Consider the following 20770-nt stretch of genomic DNA (forward strand, 5'->3'; position numbering starts at 1 on the left):
GCTAAGCATTCAAAATATAACGAGTACTTTTGTGGGTCAGGGAAAATGTATGGAGTAAAAAGTACATTTATTTTCTTTTGGAATGTAGTGAAGCAAAAGTTGTCAAAAATATAAATACAAAAAAAAAACGACTTAAGTAGTACTTTAAAGTATTTTTTACTTAAGTACTTTACACCATTGATGAAACTGTCAGGCCCACTTCTCTCTTTCCTTGATGYACATGGTATGGGTACTCAATATACATGATACTCCCATCAGCATTATCATCAAATCAAATTGTATTGGTCGCGTACACAGTTTAGCAGGTGTTCTGGTGTGTGCAGCGAAATGCTTATGTTCCTAGTTCCTATCAATCAATGCAGTAAATTATGCACAATTATCCTTCCAGATCCCTCTATCCTACAGTATCATAAACCTCTGCAGTAGGGCAAGATTAGTTGCGTTGGAACATTTTAAAATTAGGAAGATTTAATATTAGCAACAAAAGATAAAATACCATAATGACATTGATATTACTTCTGTGTGAAATATCAAACACTTTGTCGTTTAACAGTCTTGTTTTGTATTGTAAACTTTTGTGGTTAAAACCAGAGATCTAGATACTTAGCTACATGCGTAGTGACAACTCTGCCGAATGTGTGTATGACTGAGACTGTAATCCTCCCACTCACATTTTGAAAAAATAAATGAAAACACTAATTCCCTCTGACTAGGACACCTGCCTGACCGAGTTTGCGTTTGTCTCTATGTTTCTTTCTGCTTTTATGTACCAATTGGAATTGGTTAAGATTAAAGCCCCCTCTGCGTTTTATCATCTCCTTTCTTCTCTATACCTCCCACTGCTGTTGACAGATCAACCTGAACCAGGGATTGGGTGGGAGATGATAGCATTCTCCATGTGCTGTAGATGAATATTCTATATACCATGCCCACGCATCCTCCTGCGAGATGTTATTACCTTCTTCTGGTCTATGCATTGGAAACACTCAAATATGAACAAAGGAAGAGAAATTGAGAATACAGCAGGGGATGTGCATAGGCAGAGAGCATTGTTGCTGGAGTCACCTAATAAACCACAATCTCAAGGCTACAGCGATCCTCTCACCTCCCTGAGATGAAGAGGGGTACATGATAGATAAAATGATACAGTCCTATTTACTCAGCAGTGTTTGGCACCCCGTCCAGAATCCGTATTGATGTTGCTGTAGATCGGTGCAGACAAATAACGCATGTTGCTTAGACGCAACAAGATTCTAAAAATGCACAACATCTACTTCATGCAAGAGAAAAAAAAGTAACCCCCTCTATACTGCAGTAATCCTTCATTCAAGGTGTCCTTACCTCTTTGTAGTAGACTGTGTTGTAGGAGAGAAATGCTAAAAGTTCTCCAAAAGAGCTCTGCACCAGGAAGCGTTCACTGTCTTTGTGTGAATCAACCTGCTGCTGCTGTCTGGGAGGCTGTGTAAGCAGCACACCCACATATATATACACACTCACTGGAGGATATGAGAGTGATGAAGGGGCTCCTCATCTGATCAGGGAGACTCTGGAAGTGCAGAGCGCTCCTCTACTAAGGCATTTTCGGAAGCGGGGTGACACAAGGGGGGATTGGAAAAGGTGGGGGGGATTTTTGATGTGATATCTTGGCATGATCTTCCATGTATCTCAAACAGATAGTGTTTGCAGAATGTGCCTATATTTTCTAATTGGATGTTTGTGAATGTTTGTTTGCGTGTGTGCATAATGGCTGTGTGTGTGTGTGTGTGTGCGTGCGTGCGTGTTCACATGAAAGGGGAGGAGAGAGCCTGTCGGGGTTTAATCACTGACAGGCTTTGTTATATGGCAACAACGTTGCCAATTTCACACCCATCCACATTGTTATAGTCATTATCCTCATTCTCAGTGGGAAAGAGGGTGGAAGAAAGATAGCATGTAATGCCCTCAAATTGAAATTCATCTAACAATACTTATTTTATAATCTCATTCAAATGTCTGTTCCTCCTGCACATATTTAAATGAGCAATCCTTCAATGTGTAACTTTCCCAGTACTTGGCAGACACGCTCTCTTCCTGCAGCAGGTGCTGCTAATTCAGCACCATGTGGACCTCCATTCTGTTCATGTTTGCAGCAAATGACCCATTTTGGCTCAGAAACAAACACAGGAGAGATGATGCCTCCAAAGTTCTCTCACTCTCTGTGACCAGTAGCCCTCCATTCTTCCTCCACTCTCCTGGGTAATCAATAAGACCAAATCAAATCTAATCTAATTCCCAGAGTCAAGGTAAATGCTGCATGCCTGGTATTGAATGGCACATGGATGTTCGGGTTCACGTTTGATAGTGTTTTAATGGTTTCTAGTGTGCATACATCTTTTTATTTACTGAACATTTATTGGTAGGTTTTCTGGTTCAAAACAGATTCTCATTGAGATATCATGAAATGCTAAAGAGATAAGTAATCTCAACAACAAAAACCTGGTTATTCTTATTATGAATGGGAAACGACATTGACAATGGTAGTTCAGGGCAACGTTGAGAGTAATGAGGAACGAATTTGAAGTCGGAGACCAAAATATGGTRATTACAATGTAAAGTGACATCTGAGCCTTTTCTTTCCTAGCATTTGTCATCCTCCTTTTGTCGTTGTTGTAACATGTCACACATGACTTTGACAGCATGGCTATGGAGGGTAGGGGAGACAGTTGGAGGGAATGTTTATGAGGAAAAACCGGCATGTTTTTTACTTTAATAATACTCTTCTGGTATTAAATCAGGGCCCATCGTTGAGCACGCTCTCATTCAAGGATGCCAAGCACACAAATGTAATGTAGAGGGATCTATTTGATATTTTTGGTATTTTATTAGGATCCCCATCTGTGGAAGGTATCCGCTGGTGGCGTGTGGATGAAGAAAGGATGGACTCTGGTTTGATCAACAGAAGAGGATTGAATATTCCCATATGAGTGATGGAACAAGCGATTTCCATTAAAGCAATCACAATTTCCCCTGGTTAATAATTCAGGATAGAGATCTGCAAACGGTCACTGTCACATTGGCTCTTTCTACTCAATGGTSTACTAAGGACCTCAGTGCTCTCCTGAATAGTTGCTGCGTTCTTGATTTATAGTAAGAAGCCAGTGCTTTTCAGAAGCCAGTGCTTTTTGCCTACGGCTCATATCTCTCCTTAATGTGTACTGTACGCGTCTCAGATGCTGCTACTCATGTTTTTAACATCAACAACTAACATTAAGTAGATGAAAGGCCCATCCGTTCTACCTTCAGACCTCACAATGATGCACACGGAAAGTACTGTTCCACAAACCATGTGTCCCTTTGAAATGTATGTACTGCTAGAGATGGTATGGGGACCCTTTGATATACTGTATCTAAGACCAGAGACTGTTTGAAAGTTGGGCTGGCCTACTTTCCTCATTAGCATTTTTTTTTAGTACAGGCTGAGGAACTAAAAATAGCACCATGCAGATATTCTACTTAAATCAGGCCATACAATTGGTACACAATTTGTTATTGGCAATGGATCTTACTGAGATTAGAGATGATCATTTTGAAATGAAGAGATTAGCCACAGCAAGAGGCAATGATGGAATACAGAAATAACACTGGTCATGAGTGTAGTGTTGGAATTCGCACACAATGGGAATATTCAACCGTGGTGCATGTCGTCCCTGGAAAGAGCATCCACAACCATGTCGATGTCATTCTAGTCTTATGATTCTGATTTATTTCATTCTCACCTGACAAATTGCGGCCTTCATGCTTCACATCCTGAACTATCATTTTCTGACTCCAGTCTATAATCTTGTTACATATGGAAGTGCTTTCCCCCAAAACCAAAGGGATTTCGCACGCCTGTCCTAWCCCATCCCCATCTCAGATGTGGCAACGCAAAGTAAGCTAACATTCCAGGAAATAATTATTCCGCCTGCTATGAATATTACACAATGTGATTTTCGTAATCTGATCTGTCATCTAATTGAGCATGATCTGTATCGATGTAATTAGGATATATTACAACAACGAATGTAAACTGAATTCTTAAGGATTAATATATCGACAAAAGGGAGGACACCTACTATAACACTCAGACCTACTGGACTGACAGACACACAGTTCTTTCTCAATMGAAAAGAACAGACAGGGGACCAGACTGTACAGGTTTGGTGGTATTAGCAAGATGCCCTTGCAGGTGTAGGCAGTCCACAGTCTAACCTCAAAAGCACAGCCATCATCAATCTATGCCTCACTTCAGCTTGGCTGTGACTTATAGCCTTGCCCTACAGAGGAGAAAAGGGTGCTGTGACAAAGGAGTCAGATTTTCTCCACTTCACTCTATTCTATTCCCAGGAATGACACCAGAACATGATGAATCAATTATTGGAGATTTTTCACACCCTCACAAAATTTGCTTTGACTCAATTGGTTTAATTTATTCTCTTTTTRTTTTTTACAAACTGCTTTCTGCTTTAATATTCTGGCACAGGGAGGGAAGTTATGAACCCCTGTTCCCATAACATCTGACAGTTTGGCAGATGGAGCGGCAATTATAAGGCCTCTATAAATCTGCTCCTTTTCAAAGTCTCTCAGTTTGACTTCCCCACAGGCCCTTGGTTGTGGGGAGACGGTCTGTTGGTTGTAAGCTGTGCAGGTGAAGTGAGGTGCCTTTTTTACAAACAGGCAGACATACAGGCAGCTCACAAGGTTTCAAACAGCAATCAGATGAGGAACGTGTTTTTCTTTGGGATATAAAGGAAAATACAAGGATGATTGACTGATTAGACGTGGATTTCGTTTTTTTTATAAGACATTCACATCATGGTCATAAATCCAGGTCTTTGGAACATTATCTCGACATGTAAGATTACTAAAGGCCTCATGTGGAGAGGGCTGCGGAGATTCTCTTCCAGTAAAATCGAGCTCAGAGATGTTTTAAAGCCATGTAGTAAGGTATTTCAGGATCCAGTAGGGTCAGGGACAAGGTCTGCAGTGGTCTGCAGTGAAGCCAATGTGATTTGCAGCAGTGGCTGACACTATGTATATTAAGAACACCTGCAAAATGCAAATCCTTTTCAGAGGAAAGGCTTGCTCCCCCGCTCCCATTTGTCCCAGGCTGAAATGTTAATAATATAGTCCTCACAACTGACAATGACATTTACATTTGGATTCCCTGTCTGGAGGCATGCTGATTCAATTTCTTTCCATAATGTCCTCTTTCCCCCATCACATCATTTATAAGGAGTATTGAGGTTAGTTTCCTTTGAGTTTTCTATTTCCCAGCTGGACACCCCTTCCTTTCTCAAGGTCAGCCACGTATGCATCCCAATGCTATTGGTTCCTCACGACTCACATGTGGCTCTCCTGTGGCTTTCCAATATGCTTGCATGTCTCCTCGATCTGTTCTGCCCTATCTCGCTAATATGATCTAACAACTCTAGTCTATAAGCGGTTACACACTTTAGTGGGCATGGCCATTGGAGATAGACTGTACCATTCACATCTTAATGACCCCCCCCCCCTCCAGAGCTTTCTCAAGAGTCAAAGATACATGAGATATGAAGGGCTTGCTCAACTTGTGTCACAGTTTCCCATTCACTCATATAACTAATTGCCTACACACCTGACACATCAGATACTTCAGAGTATGGCTACACTGGAATCACAGTTCTTTACACTTTTTGAGACCAGAGGGCTGGAAGAATCCAAATCTTTTAAAGCAATTAAAACACGTCCCCTCTCAAGTTGGTCATACAGGGGAGGCTTTGCTAATGATTCTGCGGCTGCAAAGCAACCGTGCCCACTTAATGAGCATTAATGAATTATGCAAAGGAATGGTGCAGCACTTTACATCGTATAATGAGCATCAATGCCGAGTGCAAACACTCATAGAGCACTATTCACGCTCAAACAAGCAAAAACAATTACTGGACAAAATTCAAATGTGATGCTGTGCATATTGTTTACACATCAAAGACWGAGCCATGTGCATATTTAATCATTGTCAAAGCTCACACGTTGTGTATTTCTTTATTCATTTATTGACACAGGTAAACACATGGCCCGAAGTGTTTCTGAAATCACTGGACATGGATTCGAATAGGATTTGTCTTGAACTGTTCATGCTAGTCTTCAGGACAACGGAGGCTGGCTGAGTATAAACCATAGCGATTGAAATACARAAGTTTGCAGTAGCTTCTTCTCGTTTCGTCTGCTCATCTCTCTTCACCCCCCCCCCCCAACACAAATGCTGTAGCTCATTTCCCCATCAAAGCTAGAGTGTCCTGCCTGTATGCCTGATAACCGCTTCAGAACAACCAGATATTGTAATTTACTTTCCTCTCTCTACATTCAATTCCCGGGAACAGTGAAATTCAACAGACAGCGGGTCAAGTAGCCGGAAGGTTGCTAGATCGAATCCCGGYGCTGATAAGGTAAAAATCTGTTGTTCTGCCCCTGTTCCTAGGCCGTCGTTGTAAATAAGAATTTGTTCTTAACTGACTTTCCTAGTTAAATAAAGGTTAAAAAAAAAGTAGGGAGGACGTGAGTTTATTTCCAAAACACTGTATCCACACATTGGTTACATGTGTTTTTTCATCAGAAATGATTGCTTATGGGTACCCTTTGTGTGTGTAAAACATGTCTGTTCTCAGATTTTTTATTAATAGATTTTAGATATGTAATACGTTTTTTTTGTTGCTCAATTATATATATCCATTGTTTAGCTGGAATGGAACGTTCTCTACTGTATATTTGACTGTAATATGTGGTTGTCTCACCTAGCTATCTTAAGATCAATGCACAATTTAAGTCACTTGTTATGAGCATCTGCTAAATGAAAAAAATGTCAAATGTAAATGTTTTACATGCAGATCTCATCAAAAACAAAGGAGGACCAAGGCACACTTCATATAATTAATTAAAATGCCTTCGTTTGTATGGCATGTACAATGGAAATAACGTTTAAAAACTCTTATTGTATTGATAATAAAACATTTAAAAAAGTTTAAATATTGATGTCACAAATGTATAATTTCTACAGTTCTCAATAAAAAACATTGTTATTTGTTACATTGTAAAACCTAGCAGTAATACTTATTTCTCAGAGTGAGGCGGATATATAGCATTTTGCTAAAAATTATTTATTATTTGCCTCTCTGAAATGAAACCATCAAGTGATAGATTTCAAACAAATACATGTCTGTCACTGAACAACCGCATGCCATGATTAGACAGTAAAAAAAAACACACCAATTTCTTTCATAAGTTCTTTAAACAATAAAAGCTCATTGACCAACATTTCTGAAAATGGATATATAGTGTTGGAATGAAACTCTCCATTTGCAGGTAAATTCCTTTTGTGGATTTCCCTCTATTAAACCTCTTGAGTCCCACCATGACTCTGGCGTGTTTTGGACTTCCAACGGCCTCTACACTGTTTACGTGCGTAGATCTATGCAAGTGAATGCTCTTAGGTGGAGCCATTTTTTGGGGGGAGTGTAGCGGCCTTAAACACCCTAGAGTTGATGTCCGCGCCCTGGCAAAAATGTAATTAGCATAATAAAAACATCCACATCAACTATCCTTCTGTTTAAGCAAGAGATTTTTTTGCATAGGCTGCATCTCAATCCAACACTTCCGCCAATGGCGGACATCCACATCTTCGGTGGAAGGTGGCCAAGTTACAGCAGTGTGTCAGATCATAAGACCAGTTACATTTTTAGCATGAAAATCTTGGTAGGGCGAACTCAACCATTTTTATTTTTAGATGCATACCAGCAAAGCCACTACACAACACTAAACAATACATTAATTGCACTATAATGGTGAGAAACGGTGCCCACAAACTGTTAGGTCCTACATGTCCTGACAGCGGAGCTTTCCTTTCAGCACCATGGAGTGAATGCTTACCACCGCTACACCTGGCTATCAGCGGAACCTTGTCCGGCAGCGAAACAATTAATTCGAGCCTCATTTACTGCCGTTAAAAAAACCATAGCTGATATGGCTGACTTGCTTAAATACTGTAAATATGGTTTCTGACTCGTTGTGGATTTCTGTAACTCGATAAGAACCGCATTCTCCTTCAATAATAACGAATTCCGACATCAGTTTTGACTTCTAAACCATACAGAAACATTATTACATTTATGATCAGTAAATTCATAATGTTTGCCTTTATACAGTTAATTTGGAAAGTATTCAGACCCCTTGACTTTTTCCACATTTTGTTACGTTACAGCCTTAGTCTAAAATTGATTAAATTACTTTTTTTCCTCATCAATCTACACACAATACCCCGTAATGACACATTTTTGCAAATGTATAAAAAATATATAATAATACAGAATAACCTTATTTACATAAGTATTCAGACTCTTTGTTATGAGACTCGAAATGGAGCTTAGGTGCATGCTAATTCCATTGATCATCCTTGAGATATTTCTACAACTTGATTGGAGTCCATCTGTGGTAAATTCAATTGATTGGACATGATTTGGAAAGGCACACACATGTCTATAAGGTCCCACAGTTGACAGGGCATGTCAGAGCAAAAACCAAGCCATGAGGTCGAAGGAATTGTCCCTAGAGCTCTGAGACAGGATTGTGTCGAGGCACAGATCTGGAGGGTGCCAAAACATTTCTGCAGCATTGAAGGTCCCCAAGAACACAGTAGCCTCCATCATTCTTAAATGGAAGAAGTTTGGAACCACCAAGACTCTTCCTAGAGCTGGCCACCCGACCAAACTGAGCAATCGGTGGAGAAGGGCCTTGGTCAGGGAGGTGACCAAGAACCCGATTGTCACTCTGACAGAGTGGAGATGGAGATTGGAGTACTTTGCTCCGTTCATATCTGTGGAGATGGGAGAACCTTCCAGATGGACAACCATCTCTGCAGCACTCCACCAATCAGGCCTAAAAGGCACATAACAGCCCACTTGGAGTTTGCCAAAAGGCACCTAAAGATTCTCTGACCATGAGAAACAAGATTCCCTGGTCTTATGAAACCAAAATCTAACTCTTTGGCCTGAATGCTAAGCGTCACGTCTGGAGGAAACCTGGCACCATCGCTACAGTGAAGCATGATGGTGGCAGCATCATGCTGTGGGGATGTGATTCAGCGGCAGGGACCGAGAGACTAGTCAGGATCGAGGGAAAGATGAACGGAGCAAAGTACAGAGAGATCCTTGATGAAAACCTGCTGCAGAGGCGCTCAGGACATCAGACTGGGGCGAAGGTTCACCTTCCAACAGGACCACGACACTAAGCACACAGCAAATACAATGCAGGAGTGGCTTCGGGACAAGTCTCTGAATGTCCTTGAGTGGCCCAGCCAGAGCCCGGACTTGAACCCAATCATACATACCTGGAGAGACCTGAAAATAGCTGTGCAGCGACGCTCCCCATCCAACCTGACGGAGCTTGAGAGGATCTGCAGAGAAGAATGGGAGAAACTCCCCAAATACAGGTGTGTCAAGCTTGTAGCGCCATACCCAAGAAGACTCGAAGCTGTAATCGCTGCCAAGTGATTCAACATCGTACTGAGTAAAGAGTCTGAATAATTATGTAAATGAGATGTTTCCGTTTTTTTATTTCTTTGTCATTATGGTGTATTGTGTGTAGATTGATGAGGAAAACAGATAATTAAATCAATTTTAGGATAATGCTGTAACGTGACAAAATTTGAAAAAGTCAAAGGGTCTAAATACTTTCCGAATGCACTGTATAAGCAAGTGCAAGCAAACGAGCTGCGACGAGGTAGACCTTTTTTAGCACTTTCAGAATGGACACTGACAGAAATTCAAATATATGTTACTTCAGATAAATTCTGCAAGATGTTGAGGCCTTAACTTTACTCTTCTTTAAGTCGAGAGAGAGAGAAAAGTGGTTAGCCTACCATTTGAAGTATTTTATTAGGCCTATGTGGTCTTAAAATACAATCACGAAGATCCACTTTTATAGACAATATACCAACACACAGACAGCACATTGCGCAAACCAAACAACCCTCGCAACATCAACTGCAATTGCATGGGTCTATTACTGAATCTTTTGTTGAAAAAATATATTTGAATGGGAAGAGACTGTCACTGGCAAACATGGTTACAGACCCAACAACATTACATAGTATCCCCTCCTCGAGGAAGAAAGCACATGGGCTAATTATACTACACAAAGGAAGCAAAACAATGAAATACATCATTCCAACATTGCTTAAAATAAGTTGTACGATACTAATGAGATATATAAGCAATATAACAATTTAAATGTACAAACTATGGCATAAGGGAACAATGAGTGGATAAGAGGCAAGCAGTAATTTCGATTAAGACATTAATGAGCGCGAGCTAAGGCGGACGTAGTTGATATGCCAATTTCTTCAGCACTTTTGAAATGGCCAGCAACAGAATTCAGAACATGGGCCGTTCTTACAGCATTCTCCCTGTACGCCAAGTCAGAACCGTAGGATAAAGAACGGGGGCATATAAGCAGACAATGAAAGCTCTTATAATATTAGATTATGACATTTCTCTAAAACAGGACATAGGCTGCATGTGCACCACCAAGTCAGAACAGTAGGCTAAGTTCTGAGGGGGAGAGGGACCAAATTCTTAGGGTGAGACACATGGGCTACTAACAGCTTACTACACAACATACACTTAGTATTATTTTCTTAGCTACAGTATACATACAGGATCCTGGCATATTACATAATTTATGCAGCAGCATACAAGACATATTTTTGGACTCGCTGTTGTGCTCTGCTCACTTGAACAGGAAGGTGGCGTGGCGGTCCTTCTTGTGAGCAAACTTTGTCATCAAAGTCTGGCATTCTCTGGCTTTATGGGGATTTCAAGACAAGTGGGAACTAAAAAWATATATATATATTGAATGCACTGAAGTCGGAGACTTCCCAGTTGTTTTGAACKCGGCCATGATTGGGAGACCCATAAGGCGGCGCATAATTGGCCCAGTGTCGTCCGGGTTTGGCCGGGGTAGATAAGGATTTGTTTTTAACTGACTTAGTTAAATAAATGAAACGTGGCAGAAATCATTCTGGACTGACAGCATGGCAAATGTATTTCCGGCTCATGGTGTTGTGTGTGAATTTCTATCCTTTTAAGCTTGGAAAAGAGACCCTTTCAAACAGATGTTTTAAATKCTTAAACCCAGACTAGGACCACACACCCTCTCCACCGAATAGCAGGCAGGGGAAGTAAAATATTGATTGCTTTGCAACACTCCCAGTTAGCCACTGATTCCTTCCAAACCACTCATTGTTGAATTTGAGATTCCGACTTGTTTATGTCCAATGGTCGATGAGCACCGATACATTTTCTCTATAATTTCTCTTCATATGACAAGGATTGAAAAATATTTGCCATCAGATTGTCGACATGATTCATGATCGTGACTGTTTGTCTAGCTAGTAAGCTAAGATTTTGAAAGTATGATGTAGACTTGATCAGTCCAATCGAAGCCACGGTAGATATGACAATTTAACTGTGGCCAATGACCTGTCTATGGCAGCACCCAAGGTGGCTTGAACTGCCTAGCTCTCCCTGTAGATTCTGCAGGGAAGTAGTGTCCTCATGAGTAACAGAACACCGAGCCATTCACGGCACAACTAGAGAAGATTACCAACGCCTACGCTCGGTTATTTTACATTGTTTGCAAACTGATATGTAACGTGAACGAATGCCAAAACAACATGCAAGACAGGCAAGTTAATTTTTTTTAGCTAAACAGGTGGGTCTTAAATTAGGTGGGGCTCTGCCGCCACCTGCCCTGAATGATGGGTRGCCACTGCATGAGACATCCCGAAAACGTCTGTAGCATCCAAACGGTTTGGCCTATAATATGTCCACCATGGAAAGATGAGACTCTACGACCCCAACAAGCTCACAGGACTCGTCTGAAGTCTGTACCGCCGATCTGACAACTTCTGTCTGTAGCGTCCAAACAGTTTGGGTTACACACTAATATGACCCCTCTATGGAAAGGTGAGACTCTCACGAACACATACATGCTTTGCTTTAGGGTGCCCACAAGACTCATCTGAAGGTAGCCAGGTACGAGTAAAACATTTTTATGTAAGTACTGTACTGTATATATGGAATTAGTTTAGTGCCACCCCCCCCCCAAAAAGGGGTTAAATATGAGTAAAACAATGTATAATAATTTCCTGATCTGTCTTATACAGTACCTCTCAGATATAGGACAGACACTTTAAAATAAACTTCCTTTTGATCATTTTTTTAAACTCTGTTTTTCCCCTGTATGAATCTGTTATTCAATGGATTTCTATGGGCTAAAGGCAGTAAGGCCGAATCATTTTATATATATTTTTATATATTCTAAAGGGGTCCTAAAATTCAAAATCAAATAGCTAAATGATCCTTGGTATGACCATCTTAAAATAATTGGGTACAGACGGTCGCATTGGATTCATCTACTTATTCTACATCCGACGATACCAGCCATTAGTCGGTGACATTATCGGGGGCTGAGCTGGACAAGGGTGMATCCCGAAAACGGTTCTTCTCACAAAAATGMCTGAAATGGCAGAGCGGTTTGAGCTACAAATTATTATGACCCAGATTCTCACGGACACACACCTCTATGACGCTCACAAGCCATACAAGAGTCGTTAGAAGTTAAAGGGGTTCTTCTACATAGAAGATCATAGGAAATCCCAGGACATAGTGTTCATAAGAAGCTCACATAGTTGCTGCTCCAAACCGTTGTCACGGACTAGTTGGATATTCATTTCCCACTGAGCAAACATTTTTTCTACTTACAACATTCTTATAAATGCATTTAAAAAAAATTAGGTTTATCAGGTTTTATTGCCATTTGTCAATACAACTCAAATGCAGCTGTTTTTGTCAAATTGTTTTATGTTCTACTTGTAGCTCTGGTCGTTCTGAAAAGAAAGTGGTACACCACTTCAATGTGAGGCTAAATATAAGGACAGAGCAAGCAGATGAATGAAAGTAGTGCTGTGGGAAGCCTGTTTACAATGGAGTTAAGAATAAAACATGGACCCTTTGAACCTTGTGTATGTTTGCTTTGCACCTTGCTGTCTTGCCTTGTGATGTGATTATATGATGAGTAGGAAACTAAAAATTGTTTAAGGTGTGATTTTATATATTTTTTTCTTTAACCTTTATGTAAATAGGCAAGTCAGTTAAGGACAAATTCTTATTTACAATGACGGCCTACCCCGGCCAAACCCTAACCCGGACGACTCTGGGCCAATTGTGCGCCGCCCTATGGGACTCCCAATCACGGCTGGTTGTGATACAACTTGTGATACAAATTGAACCAGGGTCTGTAGTGACGCCTCTAGCACTGAGATGCAGTGCCTTAGACCTCTGCGCCACTCGGGAGCCCAAAATCTGCCTTAATCAGGAGTCTGACTAAGACAGAGAAAGACAGAAATTAGTTCTCAATTGGATTGGCACAAACCAGGAAATAAAGTGACCTTACCCTCCCAGATCATCCCCCAGAACCGTGTGATTGATTCTCTCTGCTTCTCTACAGGCTACTGAGTTTTGTGGGAGGGAGAAATGTGGGGCGTCAAATTTCTCTCAGTCCCCTGAGGAATCAGTTATTGTTTTACAAAAGGATATTTATAGAAAAGTATCTTTGATGGAAAATRCTATTTTACTTCATAGAAAGGCTGCAATGTGTCATTGCTGGCCATTTAAAGTTGACTATCTACAGAAGACGTGGTTACAGTTACAGCACGCTTATATGACTACAGCGTTTTAGAGGTTACCAAGGAATATTAAGATGGCAATATTTTCAAACTGCATAATCTTGAAAAAATGTAAGCACTGCAGACAATTCCCTTCTCCTTGGAGRCCAATTACAGTTTCTCTCTGTACTGTGGCAGACTGCTACCAAACCCAGCTACAGCCACACTTTCTCATCCTTGTGTAACTCAGAGATATACTGGAGGTTCAGGTTTTTTATTTTGCGTTTTATTTTTTTGCACTAATAATCTGGGGTGATTATCAGGCGTTCTTTGAAACAAAACTAGAAAATGTTCTATTGAAATGTTGAAAAGAGTCAAAAGGTATTTGGTAAATTATTATACCACTCCTATAGCCTAATGTTGAATGAATCACCCCCAGATTTAAAAAAAAATACATAGTCTAATTTTAACATCATCCTAAAGGGTCTTGCATAGGATAAATACTCCCAGTYGCAAAAAATAAATAAAGAGACAATACAGCTGAGGTTCTAATACACTAAGCACTTCTCTTCAACCACACCTCCCTCCTTCCCTTCTCCTTGGTGTAAAAAGCCAGTAGACTGGCAAGACTGACCCAATGCTTGAGACATTTCTTCCAGTCCATTTTCACCCCGGTGGTGGAGCGACATAAACGTAGAGAGGTGGGGTGGAAAGTGATACAGAAAAAGAGAGGTATTGGAACTGCTGTGGTGAAAGTGGGCTAGAGAGAGAATACAGGAAGTGGAGGGAGAGAAAATAGTCTTCAGCTGCTGTTCCAAATACATTTCATTGGTCATTTTTCCACTCCTCAATTGTCCAGTGTTGGTGATCYCGTGCCCTCTGGAGATGCTTCTTCTTGTTTTAAGCTGATAGGACTGGAACCTGGTGTGGTCGCCTGCTGCAATAGCCCATCCGTGACAAGMARCGACGAATTGTGCGTTCCAAGATGTCATTSTGCACACCAATGTTATACTGCACCATTATTATTGTCTGCCTGTTAGCTTGCACGATTCTTGCCATACTCCTTCGACCTCTCTCATCAACGAGCTGTTTTCGGCACCAGGAATGCTGCTGACTGGATGTTTTTTTGTTTGTCGCCCCATTCTTGGTAAACTCTAGACACTGTCGTGTGTGAAAAGCCCAGAAGGGCGGCCGTTTCTGAGATACTGGATGGCGCGCCTGGCACCGATGATCATACTACGCTCAAAGCCGCTTAGGTCCCTTGTTTTGCCCATTCTAATGTTCAATCGAACAGTAACTGAATGCCTCGATGCCTGTTTCATATAGCAAGCCATGGCCACATGACTCTAAGAGCGATCCATTTTCGTGAATGGTGTGGTGTACCTAATAAACAGTTAGCTCTAATATGGTTAGCCAAGTATCATGTAGGCAATTGCTTTCAAAAGCAGCCTACATTAGATTCTCAAGGGATGAGAAATAAATGTCCTTTTCTATTTACTGTAGTAAGCTAACATTCCATGGATATCCACCGATCATAAAATGTACTATGTGGAAGCTCGCTGGAGCATCGTTTTCCTCGGCGTTCTCGTTTCTCTATTAACATGCTGTTGCTAAGAGACCAACCAGTCTTCCTCATTCTCACTCCCGACTCCCACACACTCAGAGCGAGCATGTGTCCTGTCTCACAGACCCCTCCTTATGTGATGTTCAACACTGTAAACTCATGAAGCGTGGAGAAAAGGGGGTTGGGGTAGAAAGAGGTCACTACCTAACCTCATGGTGCTCCTCATCACAACCCCCCCATTCCTATCTGGTGCACTGTAAAAAATAAAACTCTCTCTCATAAGAAAGGTCCTTGTTTTTTAGTGGGAGAGAAATCAGGCATTTTCAGGCATTTGATTTGGATTATTTTCTCTAAAGAAAATTAACTACTTGTAATTCAGGAATCAATAGAGAACAATTAGTAATGGCGTCTTTTTGTCGGCACAAATGCGACCATGGCTCGTTTTACAAAACCTATAGGGAAATAAATGTTTTTTTTGGATAAACACGGCGAAAATAAGATCTGTGGTTAACACAGGCTTAGATCTTACACGTTTTGTCTATGAGATAATCTTCATCAGCTAACACCACTTTGTGAATTTTAAAACATTTATGTAATAACAAAAGCAGATAAAGGTGTCATAATTCATAAAAGTCATGTTACCTGACTGATATATCATKGAACAAAACGTATAAGAAATCTCCTCAGTGTTAACCTCAGACCTTTCCCCCCCCCAGCGTTTATCCCAAAACCTTATTCTTTCCCCATTGGTTCGTTCAGCCAATCCAGTGACTCATTTCTGTTTTTTGGGCTACAAGCTGGCAAGCTCTGTCACTAGGAYAGCTGTCTCTTGGCCAAGCATACGGGACCCATTCGACATCCAATATCTTCAAAGGCCAAAAATACAACTTCTCAATTATTCATGTGTATGTGGGGTTTTGACACTCATGCAGGTCAGGGCACATAGGGAGGATTGAAGGCTGCTCCTGTGCACATGGAGTTAGTCAGCAGCTTTTGTAAAACCTGATGGCTGTAAGCAGAATTTAAATGGCWAATAACTAGAAAGAATACCTAAATGTAATAAATGAACTGAATAATTTGTGCAGACTAAAAAAAATGTACTGAATGTTGAATGTGTATGCCACTTACCGTAATCACTTTCATTTGCCATTTTATTTTTATGTCTTTCTCCTCCATCGCCCATCTGTAACCATCACACAACCTAAATCATCCTGGTTAGATAATGGATTTAATCGCATATTAATTGACTGCCATATGCAAATGTGAGCTGCCATTGATCACATGGGAAGTGAGTACATTAATCATGAGACCTATAGAGGTTTCAAAATACTCTACCCCCATTCATCCCTATATGGTCTTCCTTTATAATGTTGGGAACTGCAGTCTGTCATCATCAACAAATAATATCAAATTCAACTGGTTTCCTCAGAGTTAATAATTAGAGGAAAAATACAGGCCAGATCATTAAACCCTTGGAGCCATTGGTGTGTATATTAATAGTAAACACTGACACTACTTCGTCTACAGAATGTTTGCAAGAGTTGAGAAGCAAACATGCACCTCTAAAAATGTCATCTCCAGCTCTGCAGAAGAGCTTTTGTTGATGTTTGTACATTCAAAGCATGAAGAAAGAAATGTCAGAGCATGGAGCGAGAAAAAGCTCATAACATTTATTTGCTAGTGTGTCGAGTAATATAACTCAAGTAAAACAAGAGCAGCAGGAGGGGGAAGGAAAGAGAGAGAGAGAGAGAGAGAGAGAGAGAGAGATGGAGATGGAGCAAGGGAGGGAAGATAAAAGTTATCTTATCAGTTCAATGGATGAACATTCTGCTGTGCTTTGAACCACTTTTCAATCCCTGTGCCAGACACCCCTCCTCTCCAGCTCACAGTCGGAGCCGAGCAGGAGGTGTTGAGGCTGAAAGTAAATTGGGACTGTGGGACTGTCTAACTCCTCCAGGCTTGCTAAGCTCAGCGTACACTCCGAAGCTTCCTGCCATGGCTTACAGCAGTAACACAACCACATTTCATTTGCCATGATTATACAATAGCATCACATTTTGTGTCCAATCTACTGAACGAGGACATACCTGTCTCTAAAAATACATCTACGGTGGAGGAACATTAGATAMTATAGAAGCCCATACAACTTGTAGACGCTGCACATAGAAAAAGGGCCAATTGTATTTGTTGCAATGTTTTCTTTTTACTCTCCCTGTTCTTCTAGGTCTAAATAGTCCTGTGTGGGTACAGTACTTCGACTCGTTTCCCCTTTTTATTTGCTGCCTCCCCCTAACCCGTCGCCGAATGTGAGACAAAGCTTTGACAAAGCCAATTATCAGGTTGGTGATGGCACCAGTGAGTCACTGACAGATCTCGACAGCGTGATTTACCTGGAGGTGGCTAGAGGTTCTCTAGGGAACGGTTTCAACTCTTGGAAGATGAGGCAGACATGTTTCAGTATATTTCTGGATGCTTGGATGCACGGATTCTAGATTTTTTGTTGTTGTAMGTTTGGCTTATTCATGTCTGACACCCATTTTTATGTATGTGTGTGGTATGCATTCACTATATTACCTTACCCATTGTGCTTATCTTTTCGTAGAAAAGTCACTAGTTTCATTGGAGGTGTAGGGGAAGCCGCAAAATCTGTCCAACTGGTAAGGAATTCTATATTTTAATGGAAACATGAAAGAAATAATGTATGACTGTACATGAGATTCAGATGCCACCTAGTGGAACAAATGCACTGTCACTTGGCACATGAGCTTTTATTGAGCAAATATGAATGCAGCTAGATACAGTACCTGTCAAGATTCTGAATGCTAATAAATGGGGGAAACATGGGATATGAAGTCACATCAACATTAACCACACAACCAATGCAATAGAACAATGAGTACTGAATGTCTCACAATCACCCCGAATAATATCTACAATAACAGTGTATATTTGGTTGAGAGAATAATCACAAGCAACTGGGTGGTGAAGTATCCACAACACAATACAAAGCGATGAGTATTGTGCGAAGTGAATTTGACCTCATCCAGAAGCTAATTGATTAGCTGGTATTTGGTTTTATTTCAAATAGTTGTTGGTTGAAATATCTGATGTAGTCTTCTAAATTCATTTATTCAAGTGTCCTCCTACCGGGGTGAAAAGACAAAAAACATGAAAAGGCACACCATCATCAGCAGTGTTGACAAAGTTGACAAAAACAAACATTTATTCTCATGTTATGAAATGCATGATTGAAAGAAAACATGCATTTCCTATTGTAAGATATAGTAAAATAAAGCCCAATACTCACTGCAGTAGTACAACCTGTTGACCCTCACGATGTCCAGGCGACTCATCTGTCGGGCCCCTCCGATCTGAACATTAGAGTCTGGCTTTGGAATGGTAGTTGGCAGCTTACCATACTCTTCAGAGAATGCATACCTGGAAGACATATCATTGCATAGTACATGTACAACTGTGGCATACCCGTATGTGGGAGATTGAAAGTTTATTTTAGCTTGAATGAATACAAATAGTCCTAGAAGCTGACCTTCCATAGTGCATCACAGAGGTGTAGTCATACGGGGTCATCAAGTTATTGGTTTCCACCTTTCTGAAGTTGTGTTCCTTGCCTAAAAGAAGAGATTTAGAGATTTTTCACTGTGATAAGACATTAGTATTGTCAGTCTGACAATAGAAACACCATAGCAACATCTCAAACAAAGTGAAAGTGGAGGCCTCTTACCTTTGCTGATGTTCTCTGTGACATCATTGTCCCGTTCGCAGCGGTTCTGCTCATGGCGGAAGCCCAGAGCATGCAGGACTTCATGCTGGACCGCACCATGATGGACACAGCCACGCTGTTGACCACCTCGACGTCCCAAATATGACCAGCACCTTAGAGACAGGAGCAAAGCACACAGACAGTCTTACCTTCGATATTAACAGTATTGTGTTAGGAAAGACAACGACTGGAGACAAAACTGCATTATATGAAATTCCCTTTTCACTTGAATGTCTACTTGTAACACACCCATTTCCAGGGTGGAAATACAAATCATCTTGATGCTGCTTCCACCACAAAAATTGGATGCAGGTAGACAGGTGGAAGGAGATCAGTCCTTTTATGATGATATCTTTCTCCTTTAAAGCTGTAAAGAATGCGTAAGACGATTTTCACCGCACTGAATTTAGGAACCTTTAAATTAGACAGCAGTAAGGCGATCATAATGAAAGTTAGGTGTGAATGGCCACTATTCAAAATGAATTCAAAAATACACTTACTATACAAAGAGGAGATGTACACAGGCACAGTCAGAACCCCATTCTTGCTTTTGGGCCACTTGCAATCTCAAGCTGTGCATGGAGAAGCATTCCGAATCCTAGTTTCCATAGCAATATCTCCAAATAGGATGAGTGGATCATGTCTGTCAATGCCCATGGTAGCAAATAATGGTAAATACTTCAATCCAGAGTTCATTGCCATGGTTTCACCTTAATTGTGTCATTATTGGACCATAGAAATAGAATAGAAGAATAAAAACATATGTCTGTGCTTTGGACAGCATAGTGTAGACAAGATCCAATAGATTTGATACACATTCTTTAAAGCAAGATCTTACCTAAGTTTTCGTTGGCGGCCTCAGTTACGTCGGAGACGTCAAGATCACTGTCAAATGTATCTGTACCAAAGACAAAACATTAAAGGCAATCTAGAATAATCATCGTACAATAACTGCATCACGTAGCAGGTTGAATTAATGATTCAGATGTTATCTTGGCTTGTCTTCTCATAACAAGAAAATGGGATTCATGGCCTACCTGAGGTGTCCATGTCCTCATTTCCAGTTGTCACCTCATTCAAAGCCTGCAAAAACAAGGTAATACATAATTACAATAAATAAAATCACACTCGTGCAATTTATTTAGTATGGCAACGGAAGCAGTCATAATATTCATATTGAAATGCTATTCTTATGATAATACGACTTTGTGAGTTGTCTTCCCACCAGAGGATGACAGTTCACTGCACATAGCAGTGCTGAGGTATGGCTCAGCATGAAGACAAGAGTCATGATGAATGTGCTCTGGTCAAAGTGTTTTCCCTCTTAGTCTAAGAGAGGAAAGAAAACATGCTTATTTTATACAATTTGTCTCTTAAGACATTCAAGAGTTCAACTATCCAATATTACTCAGATATAATCAAATGTCAAAATAAATGTACACATCCAATGTTGAACAAAAAAAGAATATTGTAAAAATGCTGTCAAGTACCATTAAAAGTGTAGTGTGGGTAATATGGAACTAGCATCGTCCTTCTAGAAAGAGCAGTTAAGCACTTACCTGATGTAGGAAAAACTGCATGTGAAGTGAAGCAGGATCTCCTCTGCTTTTATACACAGATGCCGCAAAGTAGAAATGTATTACCTATTTAAGCTTAACCATAAACTCATTCGTTCGCGATATGGATCACGTGATACTGATATGATAAA

The 20770-nt window shown here is 40.6% G+C and overlaps 1 protein-coding gene and 1 long non-coding RNA gene across 2 annotated transcripts; both read right to left on the reverse strand.

Moving 5' to 3' along the window:
* Positions 1-16910: 16910 nt before the first annotated feature.
* Positions 16911-19315, reverse strand: LOC111974403 (high choriolytic enzyme 1-like). The gene is made up of 4 exons (XM_070447370.1): positions 19312-19315; positions 19024-19206; positions 18829-18910; positions 16911-18719 (listed from the first exon to the last, which is right to left on the reverse strand). Exons 1-4 carry the CDS (start codon positions 19313-19315, stop codon positions 18551-18553), a joined length of 438 nt encoding a protein of 145 aa, XP_070303471.1. The 3' UTR covers positions 16911-18550.
* Positions 19316-19354: 39 nt separating this feature from the next.
* Positions 19355-20152, reverse strand: LOC139022548 (uncharacterized). Its single transcript, XR_011481117.1, has 3 exons — positions 20100-20152; positions 19901-19960; positions 19355-19705 (listed from the first exon to the last, which is right to left on the reverse strand). It is a non-coding gene; the product is annotated as an uncharacterized lncRNA (long non-coding RNA).
* Between the last annotated feature and the right edge of the window lie 618 nt (positions 20153-20770).

The sequence above is a fragment of the Salvelinus sp. IW2-2015 genome, linkage group LG15 (genome assembly GCF_002910315.2).
Source record: "Salvelinus sp. IW2-2015 linkage group LG15, ASM291031v2, whole genome shotgun sequence".
NCBI classification, from domain to species: domain Eukaryota; kingdom Metazoa; phylum Chordata; class Actinopteri; order Salmoniformes; family Salmonidae; genus Salvelinus; species Salvelinus sp. IW2-2015.

Bases quoted from the DNA above. Each gene is read 5' to 3' on its own strand.
- LOC111974403 (XM_070447370.1), bottom strand. The intron at 18,911-19,023 runs GTAAGAGGCCTC...CTCTTCTTTTAG, and splicing joins CACAGAGAACATCAGCAAAG to GCAAGGAACACAACTTCAGA. The intron at 18,720-18,828 runs GTCAGCTTCTAG...TATGTCTTCCAG, and splicing joins TCTGTGATGCACTATGGAAG to GTATGCATTCTCTGAAGAGT.